Raw genomic sequence first — 13,880 nt, 5'->3', positions numbered from 1 at the left:
CTGCTGTGCAGGATTCAAGATTCACGAAGAAAATATAAGATTTTTAAACAGGTTTTACATTTTCACATATTAATAACTTCATCATGTTTTCGTAGCAGTGGTTTGCTCCACAGAGATGTTGCATTAGTTGAGTTCAGTGTAGTTCTTTGGCAGAAGTGTCAGGCTTCTGCTTCTTCCTTATTATTTGGTGTGACTTTAGCATTAACTCGCTTTGGTCAGAGCTCTGCAACCAAAGAGTCGTTTTCACCTCAGGCCAGCAAAATCAAACTCACTTAAAGCTGCAAATGTTACATCATCTGTAGAGAATAACAAAAAAATAAACATTTTTTTGATAAATATCTGTTATATGAAATATGCTGTCATTTTAATTGGGCTTTAAATTAAAGAAAAACATTTGCAAAAACAGAATGAACCCATTTTCTTTTACTGGATGCTGGTGTTTGTGGGAAGTCATGTAAACAAAAGAATTTATCTTTCAACATAATGACAAAAAAGGATTAGCACCATCACTTTGTTGTGGAAATTCAATGCAGGAAATATTCCACAATTAAAAAATAAATAAATAAATAATTCCTACACCCTGCATTTGTTATTGTGTCTAAATGAAAAATGACTGGATCTGCATGATCTTAGCCAAATTATTTTAGCCATCATGGCCATGATCTATTCTTACTTTCCTATCATACTGTCCTACACACACTATTAATCTCTCCTATTATGTTCTCTCTCTTTCTCTTTCTGTTTCTTGCTGTGCCCACAACCTTCACACAGCAGAGCTTTTCCAAGCAAATAAGGTCAGAAAACTCAACGATTTTTAGTTTCATATATTTATTTTGCATTGGTATCTATGATATATAAGAAAACATTTCTCCCCATCAAATCCATTGGCACTTTAAAGGACTGAAGTTCTGACAGGTTTTCAGTTGGACAGTGGCTCTGGTCAGATTGAAGGACATAATGAGGGTAACAGTCTCGAAAATAAACTCTTCATTTCTGATTCCCTTTGCATTAGTTGAAAAACACTGTAGAAAGAGGAAGTGATCTGAGGTCTGACCACTGCTCCTGAAAAACATTCAGCTGCACAACGTAAATGTGAGATGATGACAAGAAGCCCAAACATGAAGCATGTCTGAACCTCAGACCACAGGCAGCTCAGACCGCTGGCTAGTTTTACTTTTTAATAGTTCATTAATAAAGTTTTTAAAAAAGTGTGTACACAAGTAAGATTCCAGATTAGTGTTACAGGTGACAAGAGAAGCCTGTACATGAAAAGGAAATAAGATGAATTTATGAATAAGCTAAAAGAAGAGAGTAAAAATCATCAAGTCAAATGTCAAAAGAAATGCATCTGAAGAAAGTTCTCCCATGCTGTGCTAGCACTTCGTTCTGTAAACCGGACACTCTGCAGGAACACACATCATTAAAATATGAAAACAGACTGTTTGGAAAGAGGTGGAACTGCTGCAGGTGTCTGTCTGTCTGTCTGTCTGTCTGTCTGTCTGTCTGATGTAATGGGATTAACTCTGCTGTTTGTGCTCTGCTGGCTTACTTCCTTCAGACTCTCCTCCAGAAGAGGACTTTAACTAGTCCATCTGTGCAGCTCTAGCAATAAGACATACAAACTCCACCCATGAAACATACAAAAACAACACAGCTCATCGAGTTTTCTTCAGGAATACTAAATGTTGAGGAGCAGAAGCTAACTGAAATGAGTGGAAACTTTGGGAGGCTAGTAAAAAGTTCAAATGTGCTGCAGTGTGAACACAAAAGGCGAAGGCTGGATGTGAACGTGGGGAGCGTCTGACCCGGGATCAGTTTGGACTGTCCGGCGTTGCTGCTTCCTGTTTGACAGACTCATCCTCCTGTGGCTGCTCTTCATCCTCCTGCAGAGACATCGCAACACACGTTAGGTCCTTCATAGGAAACATTCTCTGGCAATAACCACAAAATGAATGCGAGCAGGGCGGCGCATGGCGTAGCGGTAGAGCAGGTGGGCTGTAAACACAGAGCTCCACACAGCACTGGAGGGTCCATTTCCCAACCTTTGAGACCCAGTTCCCGTCTGATTACAGGAAATAAAGGGCACTAGTGCCACCAAAACCTTAAAAAGTCATTAAAATGCACAATAAGAGCCTAATAGAATCAGAATCCCTATTCCAGTGAGGCTCGTTTGTCAGACTGAAAGTACCTTTTAAAAATATCAACACTTAAGCAGGTACTAAAGATTCTTTTCATTAAGCAAAATTGTAAAATTGTTTTTCTTTATTGGCCAGATGTAATATTCTAATCCTAAATATTGTAATTTGCTGTAAGCAGAGAATCATAATTAACAGAAATAAAGACTTACAACTACCGGTATCCGTCTGTGTGGAATTACTCTACATTATGTGTTTCAGTGTGTGGACTGAGTTAGTAAAATAATGAACTTTTCAATATTTTAATTTATTCAAGGGTCTGTATAACAACTATTAGTTAAGACATACTCAATTTAAATATTTCAGTTTATTTTCTAACATGGAAACATTTGGGGAACACATTACTGTTATTATGTGAGGGAAGGATTTCTTGTATTTTTGTCAAAGGAAATTTGCCTCACTTCTTGTTATCCTGAATCCACATAACATCCTGCTGCCACCTTTCCACCAAAGACTGGCTCCAACCAACTTGATTTTCCACATTATTACTTACAATGTAAATGCTTTTCCAGTAAATATTTAGGACTTCAGCTATCAGTGTATAACTCAACAGCCAGACAACAATAAAACAGAGTTAGCTAAATCTATAAAAGCAGAAAATGCAGAAAATTGTTTACTGTGAGCAAAGCAAAAGCTTTGAGTTTTGACAGATCGACTCTCTGAGGGAAAAGGCCCGGCCTGTAATTTGCCACAGTGATGCATGGCTGCCTGTGAAAACAGTTCTAGTTAAAAAGAAGAGCGTTGCTACTCTGATGTGCAAAAGCGAGTCCTTTTCTTCTGACGACTGCCACCAGAATACTTGGTATCAGTGACCCATGCAGTGGTTCATTTCAATTTCAATTTAGTTTATCTATATAGTGCAGACTCGGAACGAATGGTGTCTCAGGGCGATTTACTAAACAAGAAACAAATTAAATACACTCATTTTAATCCACACATATACACAAATTCAGTCAACTGCAATTTGATCCTGATTGTAAAACAATGCAGTAAAGTTGAGTTTACTGTGGCACCTGGTAAAAAATGTTCTGTGGAAGAAAAAGCGAACATCAGTCAGCATCCATCCTGCTCCTGTGGGCAGTAGACTGCATGGTGTTGTGACCTCCAGAGGTCACCAGCACTCCCCCAGCTCATCCACTGCGACTGACTGAGGCTTGTGTGAAACACAGAGAGCTGAACTGAACTGTTTTTTTGTTTTTGTTTTTTCACAGTACCTGCAGGCAGCTTTGATTCAGGAAAAAATGAGTGCTGCAAATAAATACTGAAGGTCCAGCCAAACAGAGGAAACGTTTATATGGAGCACTGGACAACAGCAGTGAGTTGTGTGGTGGAACTGGTGATCATGTTACCATGGTAATAGCTTTAGCTATGGGGTAGATCCTGTCTATCAGGCTTGTGTTCCAAAGGCTTGTTTCATAATCCGTTTAAAGAAGTGTTTTACACAGACACACATTGTCTTTGGTGCTTAAGGTTCACGTTCAGAATCTTCCCCTACTTTCCCTCCAAAGCTTGGTCCTTCGGTAACATATAAGACAAGTTGATTTGTACAGCACATTTCAGCAACAAGGCCACTCAGAGTGCTTTACACAATAAAACATAATACAGTAACCAATTATGAAAGATCTCACTGAGACATTAGTCCTCTAATCCCACAAATGTTCTTCAGGTGATAAAAGGCAGACTTTGTAACTGTCTTTATGTGAATGTAGGTTCAGGTCTGAGTCCATCACTATCAGACTTCAAGCTTGATCAAAGGAACTCAATCTTTCCTTTATTGTGTTTTTAATAAGAAGTCAGAGGTTGTTTTGCATGTTTTCCTTACAACAGTCTTTCTTGGTAACTAAATGATCTATCTTTGTAATAATCTAAAAAAGCATTATGACCATGCATGTTGCTAGTATATAATCACTCCATATATAGTCATCACCCAGTGAAACATCCAATGGCCATAGCAGGTTATTGGTGTGCCAGGAAGGTTTATTTTACAATAATTGATCTTTTTTTGGAAAAAAACTGAAAAGAACCAAGTATAATTTATTTATGTCAGTATTATCTGTTGATTGGTTTGCAGGTGAATTACCTCACAGTGATGTGCTCGGCTAGTGCATCCAGATGGTGACACTGTAAATGTAAATGTGAGTTTTAAATGCAACAAAGAAGAATGTGAAATGGAGAGAGCAGGAGCCAGCTGATTTAGAAAAGCAGCCAAAGTGAAAGTGACAGAGCTGCAGCGGTGATTAAACAGCTCTGACAGATACAATTACCCCCCCTCCAGAGGTTAATAGACACATCTACACACTAGAATGTGTGATCACCAGGTTAGGATCTGCAGCCCACGGCGCCCTATGAATCGCCGGCAGCTAGACGAGAGCAGACAATAGTTGGGGGCTAATTTTCTGTCAGTCAAGGAGGGCCTGACTCCCATGAGTAGTTTTGTTCTACTTACATATAAAGACACTTCTCTGAAATTTCACATTTTATTTAATCACGCTGTGAACTGTGAATAAAAATATACTGAATGTTAAATGTCCCATAATGGTGTGTATTGCGTTCCTTTCATGTCCTCATTGTGTTAAAGAAAACCTTTAGTCAGACAGGTTTCAGAGTTATTTACTAACAGCAGATCATGATTCTGATTTCCACCGATTAATTAAATATAGAATGCTTGTCTCTTTTCTGCTCACAAGTTTTCAAATAAGAAATCTTTAAAAATCAGATATCTTCCAAATATGAGATTTGGGAAATTCTTCAGTTACCTTAGCTTGTGATTCTAAGGTAACTGAAGAATTCACTGATTCAGCCCTGTTCAGTCCGCTTTAATCCAACTCTGGGTGGTTTGTCTAGAAAATCTGGTTTGTTTGGAAAAGTGTGAATGTGTAGTCGAACTCTGATACGGACCAAAAAATTGAACTCTGGTTCTCCTACAAACTTCGGTCTGGGTTCGGTTGAAGTGAACTCTGGTACGGTTAGAATGCATGTATGAACACCAAGCCAAACAGAGAGCGTTCCAAACGCAGGAAGTGGACTTATCATATTATAAACATAAGAGGAGTAAACCTGACCCCATGGTGTTAATCTGAGATCTATTGCTTTAGGTCAGAATGGAGCAGATGGTAACAGCTAATGGAAACAGACACTTTATGAATTTACTAGAAAACACCTTATTGATCACATGGCACTCTATTTCTTGGAGACTATATAACAAACTCTCATAACAAAATACAATATCAATCTGGAGACTTTGGTATAATTACTTCCTGCTGCACTCATTGCACGCATAGGCCTGTCATGATGACATTTATTGGGTATTGGTAAATTTCCCAGAAATAAAAAAAGGAAAAAATAACAGAAAGAAAAAAGTACACACCTTAAATAAAATGGAATTATGATCTCACTGTAAACAAAATATATTAATCATTGGAATGAAAATGATCAAATTCATAATTAATTAATTGCTTATTGCGACAGGCTTAGTAGGAGTTGGACAATGACAATTAAAAAGTGAACTTCTGCTTTGTCAGCAAGCTTATTTAACTGAATTAGCAAATGACACTAATTTATTCAAGTAGTGAATCAAAAGCAAGTTTCAAACATCATAGCACATATTTTCATAATATAACAGTGTTAAGTTGATCAGTAGGCATGTTGCAGATAAAGATGAGCCTAACGGTGCCCGTCATATTTTCTGCCAGCATGGTTCTAAGGCCACGTCTAGAACCCGTAAATTAGTGTTAGGGTAAATGCAGAGACTGGCCTCTAAATCTTCTCTTACTAAAAGAACCTTGGTCGTTGCTTCTGGAACAGTCTTGATATGCGGCCTCCCTCAAGAAAAATGTGCCATTTTTTCCTGAACTCTGTTGCTTTGTGGTGTCGGTCTGTGGGGCCGATATAAATCTGAGTGCAGGATGACGCATCATGAACTCCCTCATCGTATACGCTTGTGCCATCTACCAAATCTCCCAGACAAGTCTGCCAATTTTCCAATTACCTCTGGTGCCATTCATTATCAGAGGGCCAGTCACTTCTTAAATGGGAAACAAGAGGAGAGGAGGGGCTAAACCATGCTAACTACCTCATAAACCCAGAGAACTGCCTCCCATGCCTCCTTCTGTTCTGATTTAGTGGGTGTCCCTGGGGGAAGAGTGACGGAGGTTCTTGTGGCCCCTGAGGGCCTTTGCTGGATTTCTCATGTGCTCTTTATCCTTGCCACTCCAACCCCTCAGCCACCTATCGTTCCTGCCTGTGCCTGAGGGAAAGCAGGCGAGTGTCAGTGCTGCACTGCTTCACTGGTGCTGGTATTATCCTGCTGTCTGGCTGCCTACAGCACCCACCGTCCCACCCCACCCTCTATCCCCTACCCCCATCCCCACCCCCACCCTCCTGTCTGGGAATGTCGCACAGTCCTAATCTTTGTGTCTCTTCGAATCTCAGTAAAGCGCCAGGCTGAAAGAGAAACCACATCTGAAAATTACATGCAGATAAAGCCCACTGTTTACCTTTCTATACTTATGGTTAGGCTTTTATGGCGGCTGTGCAGAAATTGCCTCTGCAACATGCATATCTGAATGGTACAAGAGATGGAGAAGATGAGCAATTATATTTTAAATGCAGCCATCATCCAGCAAGTATGAAAAGCTTTCTGAGTAGGAGTACTTGCTGTTTGAGGGCACAAGATATACACAAAATCTTTACTCTGACAGCATTATCAGAGCATATGGAAACAGCCAGACGTTGTTACCACAGACACAGCACAGGTGAAGTTCCTTAATGCTGCACTTCTCAAGTCAAAAGATACCTATTTGTGGCAGTGCCTTGTTTGGTTTAGTCCACTCTTTGAAGAAAGAAACGTCTAGCTATTCAGCGGTAAAAAGCACTAGTTTGACTATGAACCTGGTAGTTTGGAATCTGGAAACTAATTCTTAGTGTTCAACAAGCCCTTGAACGTTCTGGAAGAGTTGCAGATATTTGTGTAGTAAGTGAGTACATTTCTTCTAAGAACCTTCTTTTCACTCTTGTTCAAATCACATGCAGAGATTTTTACTTTATAAGACAACAATATCAATATCTATACTGACAGAGCAATAATATAAACAGTGTAGGCTCTAGGGTGCTATGTATCAAGACATAATAAAATGATATTATTAATAATAATATTATTAAATCTATTCTCAAGCACACAACATATTCCACACTGGTTATTAAATAGATGAAGCCAAAATGAAAAGATTTGAGGAACCCCTTTCTGTAGCAATAATGTAAAGCAGTGGATTTATTCTCCAAGTCATCTAGAGTTGGAAGGTACGCACACCAAAGTGTGTATGGGTGTGTGTATGTACATTTGTGAGAGCAACTGGGTGAATGTGGCTTATTATAGAAGAAAATTAGAGTAAAACTACAAAACATCAAATGAAATGAATAGAACTCTCTCTACTTTGGGCCAAAGTTCAGACAATTGATAGCAACATCAGTATCTGCTGATGAAATGGGATTGATAAGAGCCAATGTTTATTTATTATGGAGGGGCCATGTCACAGTGGTAGTGATGCAGCAAAGGATTGTGGGTAGTTTAATGGAAAAGAGAAGCAGTGGTGTAGTCTAGTCAGGTGATATATATATATATATATATGGCTACTGGTCAGAACAGCATTATTAATATCAGATATTAATTTGCCCACATTTTCTTATGGGTGCATCACATAAGATGCACCCACATGATTAATCATATAAGGTGCTAAGTTCCTACATGTTAATTGTGCTGAATAAGGGCGGCGCCTGACCCTCTCTGCTGCTGTTTAACACAGCATCACAATTTTGGATTCATTTTTTTTACGAAAATATATTCCTTATTTTCACTCTTATTAAGGCAAATAAAAAACTCAGAAGACCCATAATAACAAAAAACAAGTTTCTAAAAAGAAGTATTTTGTCTTCACAGTTTCTCTTTGTAATTTGCTGTCTTTTTTAAAACAACCTGTTTAACCTCTGCAATCAGGCAGACTGTCATCACATCAACGATGAATAACAAATCTAATGATTTTCAAGAGACCTGATATAATTAGTGGTCTGAAGCTTGCCGTTCTTCATGGGTGTGAGCGTGAGGCGCCTGGCGCAGCCAGAGTGGCTCATCCAGGGAAACAGCTGACTTGAAGCAGCAGCGCTCTGCCTCCTCCTGCTACAACACAGTTAAGGCGCTGAGTTGTGCATCAGTAGCCCGTACTACAGAGATATGCGTTCTGGGGAAAAGGCGTGAGAGACGCTGCCTCTCTGAAGAGCCTGCAGCTGCTGATGGGCTGTGACATTGTGGGATATCTCCATCCCTCTGAGGAGATAAAGGAGACGAGCAGAGCAGAGAGAGGAGGAGGGCAGCACATTCCTATAGGCTGCCAGAGCCGCTGGCACTAACACATACATATATGATAATGAAATGCCACGTCTTTCATTGGAGGTAGATACTTTAAAGGGCACTAGCAGAGAGTTGTTCCTGTTCTGTGATGCACAAAGAGAGAAAGAGAGCTCAGCCTGGGCTCTAGGTGGCATCAAAGACCAGGACAGCCAAACCCATGACTGCCGCTCCAATACGACTAACAGAACTGGCCGAAAACACACACACGCACACGCATGCACACACATGCACACGCACCCACCCCAGCAAATCTTCAGAAACTTGGATTAAAATTCTGCTGTAAAGGAATCATAATATATAACACAGTGTGTACTTCAGTAAGCTTCCCTGCCTTTATCAAGGCAGTACAGTCCTCAGAAGAATTAGCAGTTAATTAGTGCGACTTGCTTTCTTATCATGTTTTCTGCTTCCATTATGTTTATTTGTGTCAGTGTCTTACGCTGCAAAATGTGCATGCAGAAGAAGCTGTGCTGCATGGACCCCTCTAACCTTTACCGGCCAACAGTTTAATAAATCCAGTCCAGAACAGAAAACCCAAGCAGCAGCTGAGCTCTGGAGAGCTGCTGGCTAATCCTGGCTTTAGCAGCTAAAAAACTAAACTACTTACAAAAGGAGCTTTAAAATGTTTATTTAAAATCCAATATGCATAATAATAATAATTAAACTACTACTAGTACTACTTAAGTTAAATAATAACTAATGCTAACCAAAGGTTTGGAACAATTTATAAATAACACTAAATGCAAAAGAATTTATAGTATTAAAAAATCATAGTGACACATATTCAGCTTTTGTATGGTGTAAAATAAACATTTTTACATTAACTTTAGGAATTAAATTGTATTTTTCATGAACATGAACACTTATATTATTGTACTGTCTAATAAATATCCACTTTCCTAATTGCTTAAATTCTCATCTTGAAATATTTAATGCATTTCAGAAATATGTCTCCATATTACAGTGAGGAAAATAACTATTTGAACACTCTGTGACTTTGCAATTTCTCCCACTTAGAAATCATGGAGGGTCTGAAATTTTCATCTTAGATTCATGTCCACTGTAAAAGACATATAAGTATTGCAAATAAGCAAATAAGTATCGTCGGCCAGGGAAAACAGCAACAGTTGATGACAGAAATATTGTGAGAGCTGTGAAAAAAATTCCAAAGCATCAGTAGTGACATCGACAACAACCCCACAGTGCAGGGCTGAAGTTATCATAATACACTGTTTGAAAACTCTGAGGGCAGAAATATAGAGGCAAATCACTCATCAGTAGTAAAAATCACAAGACCAGATTGCAATTTGCAAAGAAGTATAGAGATGAGACACAAATGTTCTGGAACACAATCTGATGGACTGATGAGGCCAAGATTAATCTCTACCAAAATGATGGAAAGGCCAAAGTCTGGATAAAGAAAAGAACTGCTTTGGATCTGAAGCACACAAGCTCATCTGTTAAGCATGGTGGAGGTAATGTCATGGCTGGGCGTACATGGCTGTTTCTGAACAGGTTCAATCATTTTTATTAATGATACAAGTGATGATGGTAGCGGCAGAATGAATTGGTCATTCCACCTACTTCCTAATGTTGCTTTTCATTCTGGTCCCAACATGTTCCCGTACATAACGGTCTGCCACATTCTCTCATTTCCTACCTGCTGACAATCAAGGATAAAGATAATTTTCCATCAGCAACTGCACTGGAAGGAAATATAGTTTTGTGACTCCAAAAAGTGACATTTGTCAACAAGAGGTTGCTTAGAAATATTTTAGTTTGATCATTCTCAAGCTGTCAACTTTTTCAGAGTGAATAAATAAAAAATAAAAAACACAACAAAATTTAATTACACATAGGGATTTTTAAATTATTTACTGTAACCGTCATGAATTGTGGTGTTAAGTGGTGAGGAACATGCAGCGGACCCAGGTAGTGATGAGACATGATGAATTTAATGACGAGTCAGTACAATAATCCAGGCAGCACAGATGAATGGAAGGGTAAGGCTCAAACTGGTAGCAACTGGTAATATAAACATAGACTGCGGACTCAACGACAAACTTGACGGTGGAGAAGACAAGGACTCGACAAGGAACAAGGAACTCAGGTGGGTGTAAATACACAGGGAAACAATCAGGAGAAACAAGGGACAAGGGGTAGACAGGACAATAGAGAGACTCAACAGAATATAAAACCTAAATAAACACACAAAAAACCCAAATCACTACTGTATCTTCACAATTCAAAAGAAGAGTAAATGGTTTAAGAAATGGTACTGAGAGGAGATTGAAAATGCATGCACGTTGAAAATGCAAGTACAAATAATTAAGTAAAGAAACATTGAAGACATCTGGTGAGCTGGTTCTAGCAATAAATACTGTCATTCAAATATATACACAATATATTCAATAGGCAGCATCATAAATGACACAGAAACTTCGGTAACACTTTATTTGAAGGGGGGTGAATAAGACTGACATGACACTGTCATAAACACTTATCATGAACATCAATAAGTCTTCATGAATATTTATGACTGTTGTCATAAAGCGTCATTCGGTAAATTATGACACATTTAATACAAAGTTGACATTATTCAAAATGTCTTTGTTATGACAACTTGACATTAACCAAGAAATCATTGCTGATATAAATTTGTTATAAAAGTATTACTGACTGCACTTTAAAAATTAGGTAACTTTATGTTATTAAAGGTAAAGTTTAAACATAAAGTGTTACCGAAACCTCATATAAGCAGTGGGACTTGATGTTTGTCAAAATGCACTTTGTTTCTTATGGTGCCCGAGAGGGGAAAAAAGCACTTTATGACTTCTCTTCAAACATAGGAGTAAACAGTGTAACAGCAGCTTAAGGTTATTACAAACCAGCAACAACAAGTTTTAACAAACTGCTCTGACAATGTAACAGGACGTGTTTCTCTGTTGCTTCAGCTTTCAGAGGAAAATCTAATTTTCAGCACCAAGTGCTGGTCTTTTACAATCAGACTTCAACTGGGTCGACAAAAATCTGCTGTTGCTTATTCCTCAAAATCAACTGTGAAAGCACAGAAAGATGTTTCCTTGGAAACCAGTTTGAGGTGCAAATCTACCCTTGCAATGGTTTTATGAAGTGGATAAGTGTACAAACTTCTGTTCTGCACACAAAGAGGAATAAGAATATAATGATCTGGAAGCATTTTATCTAGCTCAGATCTCTCTGCTCTTTCTGCAGTTATGTTTCATAAAATGCTTCACATTCTAGTCTACTGATTAAGATGGAGTAATTTCCTGTTTTCACACTTTTGTCTAGCATGACACAGTAGCACACCTTCTGTTTTTACTTCTTCTCAGAATCCTAAAACACAAAATAATTACCCAACTTACAAACGTGAGCACATTTTCCCTGTATTTTGGTTGTTTTTGGTTCCTCCATGTAACAGAGATCTTTTTGCCATTCAAGGGATGACACCGTTTTCATGGGTCATAAACAGCAGCTTCATGAGTCTGTTCAGGCAGTGCATTACTCGCTACATTTACCCACTTCTGTCCTCAGCCACATTCCCAAACCTTTGCTCCTCAACCCCCACAAAGCAGCCACCAGAGAGAACATTTAAAGTTGATGACTGCTCATATTTGCAATTCTGGTTACATTTATTACGAAGGGCACTGTTTAGTGCTCCCTTTTCCCCGCAAGAAACAAATTTCCATTTCAGTGAGGCATGACTGATACTGAGATGGTCTTACCAGGCGATGGCTAATTTAATAAGAGGTGGAATGCAAAAGCAGGTTTTCCTTTTATCACCTTGTCTGATAGCTACAAATATCCCTGAAAGAAATGTAGAGTTGGAAAGAGAAGGATGTCTCTATTTCTAGACTGCAGCCAAAAAAGCAGAAACATGTAGAGCTAACATCCCTGCCACCAAATTAAAAATGTTTGTCTGTTAGTTTTGTGTTAAGAAAAGTTTGAGAATGCCCTCATCCCAACATTTCCCTCAGAGGTCAGACTGTGATTGAATATTCACTGAAAACACTCTGCCAGCAAAGAACAAATATAAGAAGTCAGTGCTGACTGACCTCATACTGGCTTCGTAACAGCCAGTATGAGGGTTATAAATGAAATTATCCACCAATGGAACTAGTACGTTTTAATCACTATTGAAGAATTATTGACTTAAAACGAGCTCCTATTTCTTGCTGAAAGGTTATTTGTAAGTATTATCTTATTTCAAGTGTGCTAAGATATTTGGACAAGAAATGAGACCAAAAATACTTGGTAAGATTTTGTGTTTTTGCAGTGAATGTCTTGCTAAAGCTAATGGCTTCATGCCTGGTGTCAGTGTTTCCATTCTTACACGAGTTGACTTATGAAAGTTGGTCAAATATTCAAATGACAGATCAGAGTTGAAGAAAGCATAATGAATGTTGTAGTTATAAGAAAGTGAAATTTGTGTTACTAATCTGCAGAACTATCAGGAACTATTTGTTTATTCGGTCATAAATAAAATAACTTACCAGCTTTTAATTGTCAATGTCAATATATGAGAGGAAATTTAAGAACTGCTGTGCTGAAAAAGTTTGCAAGGCAAACTATAGCAATCATAACCAAAAACTTTCTATAATTCCAATATTATCAGAAAAATAGGTAAACATCTTATGCATGATTATCTCATATTTTAAATTTTAACTAATAAATAAAAAAAGTCTGTGGTTTCTATGGTGAGGTGCTGACTTTGTGCTGCTGATAGTTGTAGGTCAGAGATGTCAATCATTTTGAGTTCAACTGTATTTAGAACCAGAAGCATTTTAGTGTTTCTGTCCCACAGTGTGAGAACAGCACACAGTCAGTTGCAGGTGATCCTGGCTGATCTGATTTCACTTCAGCCATTCCTGCGCCTGTTCAAATCAAAGCACACAGATACTTAACTGTCCTTCTGTGTGTGTGTGATTGTATACAATTATTAACATCTGGAACAAATGACACATTTATATCCTAAATGAATGTTCACTATCCAACCCTAAAGTTTCACATTTGACCTTCTACTGCAAATAAACTCCAATGTTTTAATATGTACTAAAAGATCTACTGCATGGAGAGGCTGGCATCATGACCGGGGTTTAATGTCTCAGAAAGTTTCAAAATTTCAATTTGATTCTTTTGCACAGTTTTGTTTACTTCCTTGGTTTGCATGAACTTGCTTAAGACAGACAAGACAGACAAGACAGACAAGACAGACAGACAGACAGACAGACAAGACAGACAAGACAGACAAGACAGACAGA

General features: G+C 38.4%; 1 protein-coding gene across 1 annotated transcript in view; it reads right to left on the bottom strand.

The window, feature by feature from the left end:
* Nucleotides 1-831: 831 nt before the first annotated feature.
* Nucleotides 832-13,880, bottom strand: part of phf14 (PHD finger protein 14) — a 104,873-nt gene continuing 91,824 nt past the window's right edge. Inside the window, exon 17 of the mRNA XM_015060417.1 lies at nt 832-1,883. Coding sequence (XP_014915903.1) covers nt 1,812-1,883 — 72 coding nt within the window. The 3' untranslated portion in view covers nt 832-1,811. The remainder of the gene's footprint in view (nt 1,884-13,880) is intronic.

This window comes from Poecilia latipinna, unplaced genomic scaffold (assembly GCF_001443285.1).
Source record: "Poecilia latipinna isolate Pla-1442-1.1 unplaced genomic scaffold, P_latipinna-1.0 Scaffold1712, whole genome shotgun sequence".
Lineage (NCBI taxonomy): Eukaryota > Metazoa > Chordata > Actinopteri > Cyprinodontiformes > Poeciliidae > Poecilia > Poecilia latipinna.
Note: the sequence above shows the minus strand (reverse complement) of the source record. Positions and strands in the feature narration are given on the sequence as shown.